This window comes from Accipiter gentilis, chromosome 28 (assembly GCF_929443795.1).
Source record: "Accipiter gentilis chromosome 28, bAccGen1.1, whole genome shotgun sequence".
Classification (NCBI taxonomy): Eukaryota; Metazoa; Chordata; class Aves; order Accipitriformes; family Accipitridae; genus Astur; species Astur gentilis.
The window spans coordinates 18044958-18060034 of NC_064907.1; the positions used below are offsets into that span (position 1 = coordinate 18044958).

Genomic DNA, 15077 nt, shown 5'->3' on the forward strand with positions numbered 1-15077 from the left:
ACCCGCAGACGGCGCTGCGGAGCCGCCGCCCGGCCCCGGCCCGGCCCCGTTGGGCTCCGCCGGCCCCTTCCGAGGAGGCGGTGCCGTTACCGGGGGCCGCGCTCCGTTCCGTCGCCCCACGGGGCCGCCCGGCTCGGCCGCCCGCCGGTGAGTGCGACCGAGGGTTTTTTGGGGGGGCAAGAAGGATGGAGCGGGGGGTGTTAGCCCAGGGATGCTATGGGGGGGGGGGGGGGAGTGCCCGTCCCTCGGGGATGCAGCTTTTGGGGGTCCCGGGGATGCCCCGGGGTGCTGCTCCCCCGGGTAGGGGGTGTGGGGGGGTGCAGATAGCCTGTCCCGCAGGTGGGGGGGTGAGTGTCCGTCCCCCCCCATATCCCCACGTCCCCTGTGACTCCTGGCATCGCCCGTCGCCCGCCGTCACGCCTTGCGGGGTGCCAAGTGGCACCGCCAGCCACCACGGCCACAAAAGCGTCGCTGTGCGCCGGGGCACGGAGCCTGGACGGAGCGGGGGACGGAGGTGGGGTGCAGGGGATGGAGGGGGGGGGCAGGGGACAGAAAAGGGGCGCGGGGGACAGAGGAGGGGGGGCAGGAGACAGAGGAGGGGTCCAGGACTGTTGGGGACCCGGGGGTCGTGCCCAGCTGGGTGTCGGGGTCCCCCGGGGTGGCAGACCTCGCTGCCCAGGGATGCTGAGCGGGGCCGGGCATGGGGAGAGGGTTTGGGGTTTCCTCCCGGCACTGGGAAGCCCAGCCCAGGAAATTCTTCCGGGCAGCCTCTCAAGCCCCTCTTTGTGCGCTTGGGATTTTTAAAATGCCTTCCCCGGCGGTTGCGGACGGGGTGCCTGGCTCCCGCGGTCACCCCGGGGCTGCGCCGGCGGGATCAGGCCCGGCTGGGTTGCCGGCTGCCGGCTGCGGCGGGATGGGATGGGACGGGATGGGCTGGTGCAGGCAGCCAGGCAGGGAGCGGGGATGCCAGACTGATATTTAGCGGAGGGGGGTCCCCATTCCCACCGATCCCATCCAAGGCAAGGGCTGCCACGCTCGTTGGCGTGCCGTGGGGACCCCGTGCTACCCCCCCGGGGGATCCTCAGCATCCTTTACCGGCGCGGGTTTGCCGCGAGACGAAGAACTCGGGGGGTGGTGGTGCTTGCAGCCCTCCCGCGTGTTTCGGACCCCGTCGCGGTGAGCAGCGGGATCCTTCCCTCGCCGGCCGCTGGCTGCCCTCGCAGCCGCATCCTCCCCTCCAAACCCCGCCGGCTTGGCCTTGCCGTGCCGTGGTGCCGCGAGCCGCCGGCTTCGCTGCCAAGGCGGCACCGATTTCCTGCCTCGCTCAAGGCCCCGGGGCTGGCGGCTTGACCTCGCTTGCCCCGTCCCACCGGCTGCACCGCCGCAGCCGGCTAGCGGGGTGCTTGGGACAGACCCCCTCAACCCCAGGGTCAGGGGGGGGCTCGGCAGGGGAGAAAGCCACCAGCCTTGGCCGGGGGCACCGGGACAGCAAGAGGAAGCGGCGGTGGCTGCCGACACCCTGCGACGGCGCGAAGACGCGGATCCCCTCCCCGGAAGGAAGGCGCTGCCGGTTTCCATCGATCCCGTGCTGGGGACCCTCGGGGTGCGGGACTGGGAGCCGCTGGGGTGCAGCGGGGACTGGGGGGGGAGGCCTCCGGCGGGTGGTCTGCCGGCCTGTGCCTGGTGGAGGAAGGCGAGAGCTCTCCTCTGCCTCGTCCCCTCGGCACCCCGGCGTTTCCTGACGCCGCCGTTCCCTGCCCGCCCAGAGCCGCCCGCTGCCATGCCGGTGATGGTGACCTTGGCCGGCCCAGCCCCTTGGGGCTTCCGCATTACCGGGGGAAGAGACTTTGGGAAGCCCATCACCGTCTCCAAGGTAGGAGGCCCCCACTTGCCCCCCTGGTCCCGGGGACGGCCGCCGGGACGCCGGGGCGGGTGCCGTACCGGCCTGCTCCGGGGAACGGATCCTGTTTACTGTCCTTGAGGGATCCTGCTCCGTGGGAACGGCCCCACGGCAGGCGACGATGGCGCGGGGGTTCGTGCAGCCCCTGGGCTGGGCAGGACTGCGCCCAATTTCCGTCTGTTGTTGCCGTGGCCTTGGTCCCCCCTCGCCGACACACACCCCGGCGGAGGGTCTGGCGCTGTTTTGGCAAGGCCACGGGGATGCCAGAGGGTGGGAGCATCCCAGCGGGGTGGGATTCGGGGACCGACGCGGAGCTGGCTGCGCCCGACCGCGTGCCGGGACCTTGGCCGTGGCGATGCACGAGGGCTGCCCGTGGGGATGCTGCACTGCATCCCTCCGGCGTGCGCGGGGCCGAGGGACGGCTGGCGGGGGGTCTCACTGCCCCCAGCGCCTCCGAGATAACACCGGGGTTGTCCCTGTGCCCCCTTTTCCATGGAGGTGACGGAGCAAGGGAAGGCGGCCGCAGGCGATCTCCGGCCGGGGGACGTCATCGTCGCCATCAACGGGGAGAGCGCGGCCGAGATGCTCAACGTGGAGGCGCAGAATAAGATCAAGCAGAGCCCTGGGCAGCTCCAGCTGCAGGTGGAGAGGTGGGTGCTGTGATGGGGGGGTGGGCAGCCCGGACACCTGGGTCCCCAGCCCCATGGAAGCGTTGTCCCTGCGTGGGTTGGGGTCCCCAACCACGTGTGCGCCGGTTGTTTTTCCCCTCTAGCGACTCTTGGGGCTGTGCCATCCCTGCGGGAGCCTGTCCCGGCTCTGTAATTAAAGAGTCAGGTGGTGACGAGGCCAGGCAGCCCTGGCAGCCGTTACCTGGCCGACTGGTCCCAGTTGGGAGCCTGGGGCTGCTGCTTCTCGCCACCTCCCTGGGGGGCTACAGGGGAACGGTCGTGCCGTGCCATGCCGCGGGTGCAGGGGGGCAGCATGCTGCTGGGGCAGATGCAGGACCCCCCGCTCTCCCTTGGTCCCCAGGTCCCCGATGTCACCTCCCAGCCACGCCAACGGGGACACCTCACCGGAGAGGCTGGCCACACGCTTCCAGGTGAGCCCCGGGCAGCCCCCACACACCCTGGCCCCCCACCCAGGGCTGATTTCAGCTGCTGGCATCTCCCTCCCCAGGACACACTGCGGATGCAGGAAGAGAGCCAGGACGCCCTGAGAGCCTCCTACTCCAGCCCAGCATCCCTCAGCCCCCTGCCCGGTACTGGCAGGTAAGGCTGGACCTGGCTGCGTAGGGGACTGGGGGGACTGGGGGGGGCGGGCTGGGATCCAGCCAGGGACTCACCTGATGGCTCCATCCTCTCCCCCCAGCTCACAGCCCCTGGAGAAGGAGTTTGCCTGTCCCGGCCTCTGCCAGGTGAGCAGGGAGCCGGGGCGGGGGGGAGCTGTGTGGGGCCAGGCAGAAGTGTTGGGGAACATCCAGGCACCGTCATCCTTTGCAGCCCCAAACCATCGCCCTTTGCAGCCCCAGACCATCCATCGCCTTTTGCAATCCCAAACTACCGCCCTTCGCAGCCCGAAACCACCGCCCTTCGCAGCCCCACAGCATCACCCTTTCGCAGCCCCAAACTATCACCTCTTGCAGCCCCAGACCATCGCCCTTTGCAACCCCAAACCATCGCCCTTTGCAGCCCCATAGCATCCCCCTTTGCAGCCCCATTGCCACCCTATCGCCCAGCCCCTCTCTGCCTCGGGGACCGCGTCTGCCGCACCACCGGTGCCGCCGGCCGCCTTCCCCGCCGCGCTGGCAGGCACCCCTGGGCCCCGCGGGCACCGGCACACCTGGCCAGGGATTTTTTTTTGGCTCGCTCCTACCCAGCGCCTCTTGGCAACGGCGCCAGCCTGGGGAAGCCAAACCAGTTTGGGGAGGCCCGGCCCTGCACCCATAAGCCTGGGGAACTGGGGCGTTGGCAGGGCAGGGACCCACAGCCCGGCGCACCCCTGGCAGTGCCCGCCGGCCCCTGTCGCGGTGAGATGCCCGGGGAGCGGGGCCGGGATGCCCGGGGGCCGGGATGCCTCCCCCACCGCCCGAACCGGTCCCGGGATGCCCGCGGTCGCCCCATCCCTCCCCGCCGCGGTTTCGGGCGGTTGCTGCACCCCAAGGGACAGCCGCTGGCTCTGGGGTTGGCGTCTCCCTCCTCTCCTCCCTCCCCGCTTGCTTTTTTCTTGTTTTTCAAGCCCAAATTGGGAAGCGCGGTGGCCCTGAGCACGGCCCTTCCCAGCTGCCTTTGGCTGCGGCCCCGGCCGCCCCTTGGCTCCTCCGGCTGCCCGCTCCCTCCTTCCTCCCCAGCCCTTTTATTTGCTTTGGTGCCGGCCCCAGAGAGTCCCTCCCTGCCCCACAGCACCCCGCCGTGGGGCTGGGGCCGTGCGGGATGCCGTGCCCCAAACCCCCTGCCCAAGAGGGTGGCGAAGGGAAGGGCTGCCCTTGGACCACGCTTTTCGTCGCATCCCAGGGCGGCTTGGCGGTGGTGGGGATGAGGCCAAGATGCCCGGCTCCATCCACGCCTGATTTTAGTTCGTCACTCGCCTGCTCGTGACCCCGCAGAGCTCCGGCGCTGCCCCTCTCCATCTCCACGGGATCTGGACACGGGGTCCTCATCCCCATCCCTGTCCCCGGGCTCCTGCTGGGGTTTGCATCTGCGTGGCGGCTGCTCCCGGGAACATCGGCTTCCACTTAGCCGGGGTTTCGCCTTTCCTGCCTCGCCGGGGCCGCTAAGCAGGAGCAGATGCCGGGGAGGGGACGGGCGCAGGCGTAGGGTTACCGGCATGGGGAGCCGTGGGGGTGCTGCCCCCCGCCACCCTGGGGTCCCGCTGGCCCCAGCACGGGAGGGGAGAAGCAGCAGCAGCCCCTTGCAGAGCCACGGAGCATCCCTGCATCCCTCCTGGGGAACCAGGCAGAGCACCCATCCCTGTGGGGACCGGGCCTTGGAAAAAGCCCTTGAGCCAGGTCTGGGTGTCCCAAGGGTGCCCGGGAGGGGAGGGAGGGTCTGCAGGCACCCATCCCTGAGCTCTGCCCAGGAGATGCCACGCTCATCCCCAGGTTTAGGACATGCCGGGGGGGCTGCTGCAGCACCCCCCTGCTAGCCCCCCAGCCCCCTGCACCCCCCCAGGGCACCCAGCACCTCTCTCCCTCTGCCAGGAGCGAGGAAATCTGAGTCGCCAGAACAGCTCACCGGGCTCAATCCTGCCTCCACCCCCCCGCCCACCCTCACCGGGGCTCGGGGCCCCCCCAAACCCCTGGGAGATGCGCAGAGAGCGGCGGCGTTCCTCATCCTCTCCCAGCCCCTGCAACAGGTACGGAGCGGGTTTGGGGTCGCGTAGCGGGGTCGGGGGGGAAACACAGAGGTGGGGAAGCCCCCAGCCCCGTGCACCCATCTCGGGGTGACGGCTTCACACCCTGGGGTGCCGAGCGGGTGCTGCCTTGCTGAAGGAACCCGTGCAAAGAGTTAAGAGACTGGTAGGGACGTGGGAGGGCCGGGCAGGCTGGGGCAGCTCCCCAGGGTGGAGGGAGCAGGTGGCGGGTGGCTGGGTGCAGCCCGGCGGACCCAGGTTTCTGGGTGCTGGGAATCCCCCCCTCCCACCCTCCATCTTTTCCCCCTCCCCATAGTCTGGGCTTGGAACCAGCCATGAGGCGCTTGGAGGAGGATTCGGAGGTCTACAAGATGCTGCAGGAGAACCGGGAGCTGCGGGCGGCCCCACGGCAGTCCAGCACTTTCCGCCTGTTGCAAGAGGCTTTGGAAGACGAGGACGGAGGTGAGGAGGGTACGGGGTGGGGGAGATGAGGGGGGTGGGTGTGGGTGTCAGGTTTGGGGAAGGGGTGGTGGGACTCTGACGGCCTCACGTCCCTGCAGCTGGCCCTGCAGCCCCTTTCCCCAGCCGGCTCTCGCCCAGCGCCCGCAAGCCCGTGGCCGGCGTCCAGAAGCTGCACGTCTGCGAGAAGTGCGGCAGCACCATCGCGTGAGTGGGGCTAGGGGCGAGGAGGTGGGGGGGGGGGGGGCAGGATTGGTCCCTGCCATCACTCCTGGTAGGGATGATCCTGGGTGGGAGGGGGTTGGGAATCGGGGTGCCCCGCTGATGCCCCCCCTTCCCTGTCTCTCCCAGGACGCAAGCGGTGCGGATCCAGGATGGCCGCTACCGGCACCCGTCGTGCTACGCCTGCGCCGATTGCGGCCTCAACCTGAAGATGCGGGGTCACTTTTGGGTGGGTGACGAGCTCTACTGCGAAAAGCACGCCCGCCTGCGCTACCAGGGCACCCTGGGGGGGCCCGCCAACCCCTCTGCGTCCCCCCACTCCTGAGCCCCAGGCACCGGCACGGTGCGATGGGGAGCTCACCGCCTGCATCCCTTCCACATCCCGGGGAGCAGCGCGCACCCCACTCCCCCCCGGGACCCCCCGCCAGCCCCACTGCTTTGGTAGAGTTGGGGTCTGCGGCGGTGGTGGTCGGGGGGGTGTTGACTTGGGGCTGAGGGCATCACCAGGTTGTGGATGGTCGGGGGGGGGGGGGGGGTATGCGCTGCAGCTGCCCACCTTTGCCCTTGCTGCATCCGTGTGTGTGATGAGCTGGGTTGGTTCTCAGCCTGGGCTGCAGCAGCTGTATGCACCGGGGGACACAGCGGGGACACGGGGGTGGGGGGGACAGGGATGCTTGAGCACTTAGGTACCGGAGAGGGGGCTGGCACCGCTTTGTACACTGACTGCAAAGGGAGATATTAAACCAGATCTCTATATAAATATAATATATATTTGCTCCACTCCCATGCCTGGTCTGTGCGGGGTGGGCGGGCGGGCAGCCTGTGCTCTCCCAGGGCTGGGACCAAAGACCTGGGGAAAGGTGGGCTTCCCCCACCCCCAGGGTGCAGGCAGGGACCCCGCAGCCCTCCTGCCTGCACCTATAGCTGGAAGCAACCCCCCCCACCCTGTGACGGGGGTGGTCCAGAGCTTGGCACAGGCTCCGTGCCACAGTGCAAAGAGGCTGGAGCCCCGTGCGGGGGTCCGGTGCTCTGGTGATGCTGAGGGCTCGGTGCTGGCTGGCCTTGCCCTGCTCCCAGGAAGGTCAGGGCTCCCCATGGGGCTGGACTGTCCCCTCCCTGCTCCGGGCATCCCTGGGAGGTGTCGGAGCTTTATTGGGGGGTGTTGGCCGAGGCCTTTGTCCTGCGGAGGCCCAGGTGGGTTCTTATCACCGCTCTCCACCCTCCGTGCCTGTTTGCACGGAGATGGGCTTTGCCGTTATCTGGGTTTTGCTGTTATCGGCAGCTCCCCACCGAACCTGGGGGAAAACCAGCCCCTTCCCACATCCCGCAGGCAGCGGGGACAGCCAGCAGCCCTGCTCCACTCGCTGCCTGCACTGGGCAGGGGGGTTCCCCTGCCCCATCGGCTGCTCGGGGTGCACCGCAGCCCCCCCATACCCCATGTGCCCCTGGATTCGGCCAAGCTCTCACCATCGAGGCACCGAATTCTCGCAGCCACCCCTGGGAGGGATCAGCCCCGGACCCTTTGCTGCTGGACATACACAAATCTGCCCGTGCACCGGCCCTGGGGATCGGGGTTGGGGGGGGGTCCCCTCTGCCCAGGGTCCCTGCCAGGTGCTGTGCAGGCAGGGGGACAGGCAGGTTCAGCTCCAGGCCTGCAGCACTTCAGGGTATTTAAGACATGGTGGCTCTAATTAAACACCCCCAGGAAAGGAGGGATGGAAACGGTCCTGCCCTCTCTGCCAGCCCGGCAAAAAAGAGGAATAAACGCTTCTACAGTGGGGGGGGGGGGGGGGGGGGGGGGGCAGAAGGGGTGAGCCCCCCTGGGATAGCACAACCCCAGTCCGGGGCTGGGGGTAAAGGTGCTGCCCGGGCAGAGGGGCGGCCCCCCCAGCCCCGTCCCGCCCCACAGCCCTGCCCCATAAATCCCCTGCCCCTCCGCCCCCTGGTGCTCCCTCCTCGGTTCACGGTTTTTTCCTCTCTCCCTCCGGTTCACGGTTTTTTTTTTTTTTTTTTCCTCCCCCCCATCCCTTTGCCCGGGGATGCTGCGCCGCCGCGGAGCCTTCAGCGTGGAGCCCCTCCGCGGCCGTGGTGAGTGGGTGGTCCCTGGGGCTAGGGGGGGGTCTTTGGGGGTCTCAGCTGGATGGGGGGGTCCCCAGCGTGCGAAGTTCATGCTGGAGGGGATCCTCAGGGATCCCTCGTTTGGGGTGTCTGTGTTGAAGGGGAAACTTGAGGGTCCCTGGCACCCCCCAGTTTGTAGTGTCTGTGCTGGAGGGGGGCCCTGGGGGTCCCTGGCACCCCCCAGTTTGTGCTGTCTGTGCTGGAGGGGGGCCCTGGGGGTCCCTGGCACCCCCCAGTTTGTGCTGTCTGTGCTGGAGGGGGGCGCTAGGGGTCCCTGGCACCCCCCAGTTTGTGCTGTCTGTGCTGAAGAGGGTCCCTGGGGGTCCCTGGCACCCCCCAGTTTGTGCTGTCTGTGCTGAAGAGGGTCCCTGGGGGTCCCTGGCACCCCCCAGTTTGTGCTGTCTGTGCTGAAGAGGGTCCCTAGGGGTCCCTGGCCCCCCCCAGTTTGTGCTGTCTGTTCTGGAGAGGGTCCCTAGGGGTCCCTGGCACCCCCCAGTTTGTGCTGTCTGTGCTGAAGAGGGTCCCTAGGGGTCCCTGGCACCCCCCAGTTTGTGCTGTCTGTTCTGGAGAGGGTCCCTAGGGGTCCCTGGCACCCCCCCAGTTTGTGCTGTCTGTGCTGGAGGGGGGCCCTGGGGGTCCCTGGCACCCCCCAGTTTGTGCTGTCTGTGCTGGAGGGGGGCCCTGGGGGTCCCTGGACCCCTGGGTTTTGCCCCGTCTGCAGGGAGGGGCGCAGGGTGCCGGCTGTGCTGGGAACTCAGACCAGATTTTGCCTTCCAGTGTTTGGGCTGACGGGCCCGTGCCCACCCCAGGGTTGAGCCCACTGGTCCCTGCATGCAATGTGGGGGTCCCAGAAACTCACAGCCTGTCTCTATGTGACCCCCCCCCCCACCAGCTCAGGCTGTGCTGGGAACCCCTTCCAGCAGCAAAGCCTGGGAGGTACTGGGGGGTCTGAGGTCGAGCTGTGGATTCAGGGGGACCCCCAGCACGGCAGCAGCTCCCACGGGGGACGTTTGAGCTCTCCCGGTGATGGGGAACTCCCCGTGCCCCCCACCCCAGCACGGCTCCAAGCCCTGGTGAAACCCCCGCGGTGGCAGGGTAAGTGCCACGGCCAGGAGGAAAGCAGCCCCTCGGCACGTGGGGCCGTCCCACGCAGCCGGTGGAAATTTGGCGCGTGGGAACGGGGTTGCTGGCAACCGGCCGTGCCGGGGCGGAGGGACCACCCCACGGCATTGCTGGGATTCATACGGCCGCTGAACGGCGGGATTGTCCGCCGACCGGCTGAGACCTCCCGGTGCCGGCTCCCGTGCCGTGTGGGCACCGGGCTCGCCAGCCCACGAGGGATGCGCGGTGAGTGGCACCAGCCCCCGGCTGAAGCGGTGTGGTTGTACGGGGGCAGAAATTGGGGAGCAGCAGGGACCCCTGCCCGCTGAATTTGGCCCAAGCCAGAGCCTTGAGCGGGAGTTTCCCAAAAGCGGTGGGATTCCTCCGGCACCCGGTTGTCTACCTGCAGCCTGTTGCTGCCCAAATAACCCTCTCGCCTTCCCAGTTGGGGTGGGAAGGGAATCCTTAACCACCGGCCCAGCCAGTATCGCCGATCCCAAATCCTGAAAGAAACCAGTTGGGAACCAGTCCTGTAATGAGGTGCCTCTGGATACAGGGCCCGTCGCCGGCTGGGGTGGCTATAAAAGGGAGCGCCGGGACGCGCGCCCGGCAGTCGGCTCCGGCTCTCGGCGATGTGGGGTGGCTCCCGCGCCGTCTGGAAGAGGAGGTTCAGCTGCTGTGAGTGCGTGGGGGGGGGGTTCAGCCGAGAAGGGGGTTGCCGGGGGGGGTGGGCAGCTCTGCACCCCAAGCTGGGTGTCCCGGGAGGTGCCAAAACTTCGCTCCCCACCTCCCCGAGCCCTCTGCCGTGGACTGGCCGGGAAGGGAGGCGAGTACCCACGCCAGGATGGCCGAGACCCCCGCCGCCGCGTTGCGATCCCATCCTGAGCTGCAGGGTGATGGTGGGCACATCCCGGCCGGCGATGCCCCCCACGCTGCAGGGACAAATGTGAGAAGTCGGTGGTCCCTGGAGCCATCCCGTGGTGGGGGGAGAACAGACCCTGCGGTTCTTGCTGTGTCCTGGGTGGGCCGGCACCGAGCCGGAGCGGGGTGCAGGGAGAGCAGCCGCTCCTGCAGCCCCCGGCCGGGTCGGGGTGAGGATTGTGGGTGCTCCCCATGGCAGCTTGGGAGGAGGGAATGTGGGGGCCGGGAGCGGGGCCACGTTTCTGGGGAGCAGCGACAACACGCTGCCGTCGTACGAGCATCCCTGGCTCCGGGCGAGGGCTGTGGGGACCCTCTGGAGAGGGGTCCGCTGGCAGGGGGGCTGTAACTCTGCATGGTCTCGGGCACGGCTGGAGCTGCCGTGGGGTGGCTCAGGGGGCTGGGAGGGTTGGTGGGCCCGTGCCCGGGTGTGTGGGGGTGGCGAGCGCCCTGTCCTGCCTCTGCCTGGGGGCACCCCCCCATCCGACACCACCCGGCCTCCCTGGCCCTGCAGATGGTCCCTGGGAGACGGCGGAGAGCTGCGTGGTCCACACCTCCGCCAGCGTCTACCGCCGGCTGCAGGAGAGCCCGCGGCAGCCCCCGGGGGGGATGAATGCCTGGGGACCCCCCCCACCGCCACCCATCTCCCCTGGCAGCCCCCCGGCGAGCGGGAGGCTCCTCAAGTCAGAGTCGGAAGATTCCGGAGTGGAGATGGCCAGCAACGACCACTCGCCTCCCACCCCTTTGGGTTCCGAGAGCAGCTTCTCCCTTGACGGCTTCCCACCGGAGAAGAATCCCCCTGGAGAGGAGCCGGGTACCGACCCCCCCCGGCCATCCCGCAGCCGCTCGGCCAGCAAAAAGCTGGTGCAGGCAGCGCAGCGTAGCAGGAGGCAGCGGGGTCCCGGGCGCTGCCCGCGCCAATTCGGCCGACGCAGCGTCAACGCGGCCGACCTACCGGCAGAGCCGGCGTGGGACCCCCGGGAGCCGGAGGAACCCAACGTGGAGGATCCGGAGGGATCGGTGCGTGCCGTGGAAGGGGACAACTGCAGCTTGGGGGGCTCGTCAGCCCGGTAAGATCTCAAGCCCCCGTTTGCCCGCAGGCTGTGCCGGAGCTGGTGCTGCCTGTGCCGGGGCAGGGGTTGCGGTACTTGGAGCACGTGTGCCAGATGTTGGAGCGCCTGGCCCGGCTGCAGCAGGACAACCGCATCCTCCGGCAGCAGGCGGCGGATGCCCGGCGTACCCGGCCTGACACCACGGTGAGGGGCTGGGGGGGATGTGGGGTGTACGGGGAGTGAGGGGGGGGCGGTATCCCAGCTCACATCTTGCTTCTCCTCACCCCCAGCCCACCCGGGAGCCTCCGGGACAGGATCTGGCCGTGTGGAGGGGCGAGCGGTTCCGACCGCGCTCCTGCTCGGACAGCCAGGCGCCAGGTGAGCGGGGTGGGATACGGGGACGGTGGGGCCATGCCTGGTCGGACCACCCCCCCACTGGCTTTGTCCCCCCCTTCCACGCAGCACCCGACCCCGGGCCGTGCCGGAGGACGTGGGGTTACTCGGCCAGCTCCCCCAGCCTGCTGGACCCCGCCGAGAGCGGGGTGGGCACCCCGACACCGGACAAGGTACGGGCCGGGGGTGTTGGCGGGGCGAGGCGGGTGGGGGTCCCACCGGTCGCCCACCTCTGACGGCTGCGTCTCCCCCCCGGCAGGACGGACGCTCGCACTGGGGCCGGGTGAAGGTGCTGCTCACCCGCCTGACCCGCCGCTCGCTGCGGGGCGGCCGATGCAGGTAGAGCCGGAGTGGGGGTCCCCGGTCCCACCGCCGCCCTTGGACAGAAGAGCTGCGCTGCACCTATTGCGTCACACCCCGCCCTATGACGTCACGCCCACCCGGGGCCGGTCCCCGGCCCGGCGCACATCACATACACACCCCCCCCCTTCCCCCCCCCCGAGAATAAAGCCTTTTCACTCCCAAAGAGGCGGCTCTTTTGCGAGGCGGTGTGCAGTTGCGCGGTGACGTCACTCTCCTCGGCCCCGGCGTGACGTCACGCGAAGGGCGCGTCACGGCCGCATCACTTCCGAACGGCTTTTCCGCCCCTTTTGTCCTCCCGGTCTCACGGCCCAGTTCAAGCGGCTGCCACCCCCCCCTACCCCAAATACACCCCGCGTTCTCCCCCCGAGCCCCCTCCCCAGGTCAGCTCCGGGGGGTGGGGGGGGGGTCCCGCTGCCTCGGGGGGGGGGGGGCTAAAGAGTGTGTGTCCCCCCCCCCCACCCAAGACACCCAAGCTGAGCCCCCTGCTCCTCGCCGAGCTGCTGCCGCAGGTGGGTGGGGAGGGGGTGTCGGGGTTGGGGGGGGGGGTCCCCGCCGGAGGGGGAAGATGCTCCCGATCGCATCACAGGCGGGGAAGAAGCAGCGAATCTTCCTCGGGGTGGTCGTCAGCCTGTGGGGGTGTTTTGGGGGGGGGGGGGGGGGGCGAGGAGGTCTTCTTCCAGCTCGGGTGAGGAGGGGGCCGGGCCGGGGGGGTGTTTTGGTGTTGCTGGAGCCCCTCATCGTGTCGTCGGGTCTGCACGGTGACTGCTCGGGTACCGCAGGTGGGGAAGATGCTGGTGAAAGCTGCCTGCAGCCCGGGCCAGGCGTTCTCCAACCAGGTATCCCTGTTCCTCTCCCTGCTCCATCCCTCCTCTTTCCTGGCAATTTCCTACCGTGACTTGGGATTTTTTTTTTTTCCCCTTCCCAGCAGCGTATCCCGCAGCCTCTCCCGAGACCCCCGGCACTGCTGCCACCCGTGCCATCCCTGGGCAGCAGCAGGGCATCCTCGGAACCCGGCTCCTGCGCCTGCTCCGGCCTCCTGCATCCCACCGCTTCTTCCCGGGAAACGTGAGTGCTCATCCTTAACGCGGGGGACGGATCAGGGCACCGAGGGGTGGCAGGGGGTCTCTGGCAGTGACCCCCCGGGCAAGGCTGGCTGTGAGCACAGCGTGATACGGGGATGCTGGAGGTGTTTAGGTTTTCTGGGTGGTACCACAGGGTCTTCTGATCCTTGTTGCCCCCTCCCCAGCAGTGAGTATCTTCCCATCACCCCCATCCACTCGTTTGAGCCACCCGGGGGGATGCCCGGGGTGAGGACCAAAGGGCAGGAGCGACTCGGGTAGATGGTAAGGACGGGGATGTGTGTCCCTGCTGTGGGGTGGGCACCTGGGCAGCCCCCTCCCCTGCTGCCCTGCACCGCCTGTGCCTTTTGGAGCACTAAACGCTCACCGGGGCCAGACCTTAAGACACGGGACCCTTCCCTACTGGGTGCTCCGGTCACGTAGTGATTTTCGGGGGGGGGGGGGGGGGATAGCTGTGGTCAGAGAGGATCTCTCTGGTTTCTGTACATCTCGGGGCAGCCAGCTCTGTGCTCCCACACCGCGTCCGTGGGGACCGCTTTCGGATGAGCCTGTGCAGAGCAAGCCCCAACGCCCTCGGGGCGGTTCTCTGCCTCCAGCCCCTTCTGTGATGCCGGGGAGATGCTACGGCAGCATCTGGCTGCCCCGTGGCTTCCGTCACCTCCGCCTGGGCTGGCTGGACGCCTTCCCCCTCGGGTGGTACCCCAGCCACATCCTGGTGGCTGAATCCGAGGAGGATGCTGAGGTCGCTCCGGATGATGCTGATTCTGCTTTCAGGGCCAAGGTGAGGAGGAGGAAGGTCTGCTCTCAGCGCAGGGGCCTGTGGCTCTCTCGCCCAGGTGATGGCCCCGGTGCGTCTGGATCACCTGGAGCAAGGGAAGGCTCCTGAGCACCCAACGAAGAAAATAGAGTTGTGGATCCAGGTGTGTGCTGGACTTTGCAGTCTTGGCAAGGGTTAATTCACCTAGTTTTGCTACACTTACTGCCGGACCGGTTGTGGCATGGCTTCTGCAAAAGCTGGCTGTGTCCCCTGGGGGTCTTGTCCCCAAGGGGGACGGGGGCTTTGGGGAGGAAGGGGGACAGTCGGGATCCTGTGATGGCAATCGGGCTCACCGCCTGTCTCTGCCTAGTCCCTGTTGGGGAGGAAAGAGGACGAAGCTGTGCTCATCGGTGGGGAACGGTCCCCATCACGGGGTGGTCCCATCCTGATGCTGACCCCACGGTCCTGGTGTGCACGGCCGTTTGCATGACACAGGCTGGGCTGGACCTGAAAAGCGGTGAGTGCCACTGGTTTGGGCATCTCTAAGCGGTGGCATCCCTTTCCTCTGCTTTTTGGAGGTCTGGCTGCTGACGTACTTCACTCAGTAGTGCTTCAGAAATCGAGGCTGAGCGCACACCACATTGTAGGGTTAATTTTCCCTTTCTGCAAGCTTTCCCTATTAACGCTGGGATCTTGTGGGTGGTGCGAGAAACCGGTAATTATCTTTTTTTACTATATAAGAAGGAGTCCTCCTCGCCAGCCCGGTGTGGAGAGCACGCAGCGTGCAGCCCTGCTGGTGTGCAGACCCAGCCCTGGCAAAGGGCCGCTTGTTGAGGAGCAGGTTTCCAGATGCGAGCAGAGTTTGCACCGCCGGGAACGCTCGGGTTTAGTTTCCAGTGGGCGAAATCCCTCTCTTGAGCGCAGGGACGGCAGGAGGAGCTGACGGCACGGAGCAGGAGCTGGGCTTTGCTGAGCAGCTCTAGGGCTGGAGGGCTTAAGGATGGGTGGATGCAATGGATGGAGGAGAGGCAGGTTGCTGGGGATTAGGTGGCAGGGGAGGGCTGGCAGCCCTGCCCAGGGTGACACAGCGGTGCGGACAAAGCCACAAGGGAACCAAAGTGGATTTTGGAGAACCCAGGTGAGGTTTAATCCAGCTGCGGCAGGCAGCGAGGAGCGTGGCACCTCCGGGCCACGGAGCGACCGGCCAAGAGGCAGCCCGTGGCCGCTGCCCACCCGGGGCACTGCAGACCACCCCTGCGGGGCTGCCACGGACCTTTGCCCGCTCGGGAGCCGGCACAAGGTCTGCCAGGGCTCAGCTCCCCACGCGTCGCCCATGGAAAAGCGTGGCCCTCGCTTGGGCGCATAGG

At 68.2% G+C, this 15077-nt stretch overlaps 2 protein-coding genes across 5 annotated transcripts; both read left to right on the forward strand.

The window, feature by feature from the left end:
• The first annotated feature begins 76 nt into the window (after positions 1-76).
• On the forward strand, positions 77-6419 carry PDLIM2 (PDZ and LIM domain 2). 2 transcript variants are annotated; one of them, XM_049830659.1, is made up of 10 exons: positions 77-147; positions 1767-1873; positions 2399-2550; positions 2930-2999; positions 3077-3168; positions 3269-3314; positions 5097-5251; positions 5565-5710; positions 5809-5914; positions 6059-6419. In XM_049830659.1, the coding sequence occupies exons 2-10, from the start codon at positions 1781-1783 to the stop codon at positions 6252-6254; spliced, it is 1056 nt and encodes a 351-aa protein (XP_049686616.1). In that variant the 5' UTR covers positions 77-147; positions 1767-1780; the 3' UTR covers positions 6255-6419. The 2 variants fall into 2 exon arrangements, with proteins under 2 accessions (XP_049686616.1, XP_049686615.1); XM_049830658.1 differs by lacking the exon at positions 77-147 and adding an exon at positions 1451-1603.
• Positions 6420-7940: 1521 nt separating this feature from the next.
• Positions 7941-11978, forward strand: C28H8orf58 (chromosome 28 C8orf58 homolog). 3 transcript variants are annotated; one of them, XM_049830655.1, is made up of 7 exons: positions 7941-8017; positions 9705-9830; positions 10581-11086; positions 11167-11322; positions 11409-11496; positions 11581-11684; positions 11771-11978. In XM_049830655.1, exons 1-7 carry the CDS (start codon positions 7969-7971, stop codon positions 11852-11854), a joined length of 1113 nt encoding a protein of 370 aa, XP_049686612.1. In that variant the 5' UTR covers positions 7941-7968; the 3' UTR covers positions 11855-11978. The 3 variants fall into 3 exon arrangements, with proteins under 3 accessions (XP_049686612.1, XP_049686614.1, XP_049686613.1); XM_049830657.1 differs by lacking the exon at positions 7941-8017 and adding an exon at positions 9326-9394 and having other exon boundaries at positions 9705-9826; XM_049830656.1 differs by lacking the exon at positions 7941-8017 and adding an exon at positions 9332-9394.
• Positions 11979-15077: the final 3099 nt, after the last annotated feature.

What these genes read in the sequence shown, in the direction of transcription:
- PDLIM2 (XM_049830659.1), top strand. Translation starts at nt 1,781, where the DNA reads ATGCCGGTGATGGTGACCTTGGCCGGCCCAGCCCCTTGGGGCTTCCGC. An exon ending in AGCCCATCACCGTCTCCAAG is followed by an intron (nt 1,874 to 2,398) that starts GTAGGAGGCCCC and finishes TTTTCCATGGAG; the next exon opens with GTGACGGAGCAAGGGAAGGC. An exon ending in TTTGGAAGACGAGGACGGAG is followed by an intron (nt 5,711 to 5,808) that starts GTGAGGAGGGTA and finishes ACGTCCCTGCAG; the next exon opens with CTGGCCCTGCAGCCCCTTTC.
- C28H8orf58 (XM_049830655.1), top strand. Translation starts at nt 7,969, where the DNA reads ATGCTGCGCCGCCGCGGAGCCTTCAGCGTGGAGCCCCTCCGCGGCCGT. An exon ending in GGAGCCCCTCCGCGGCCGTG is followed by an intron (nt 8,018 to 9,704) that starts GTGAGTGGGTGG and finishes CTCTGGATACAG; the next exon opens with GGCCCGTCGCCGGCTGGGGT. An exon ending in AGGAGGTTCAGCTGCTGTGA is followed by an intron (nt 9,831 to 10,580) that starts GTGCGTGGGGGG and finishes CTGGCCCTGCAG; the next exon opens with ATGGTCCCTGGGAGACGGCG.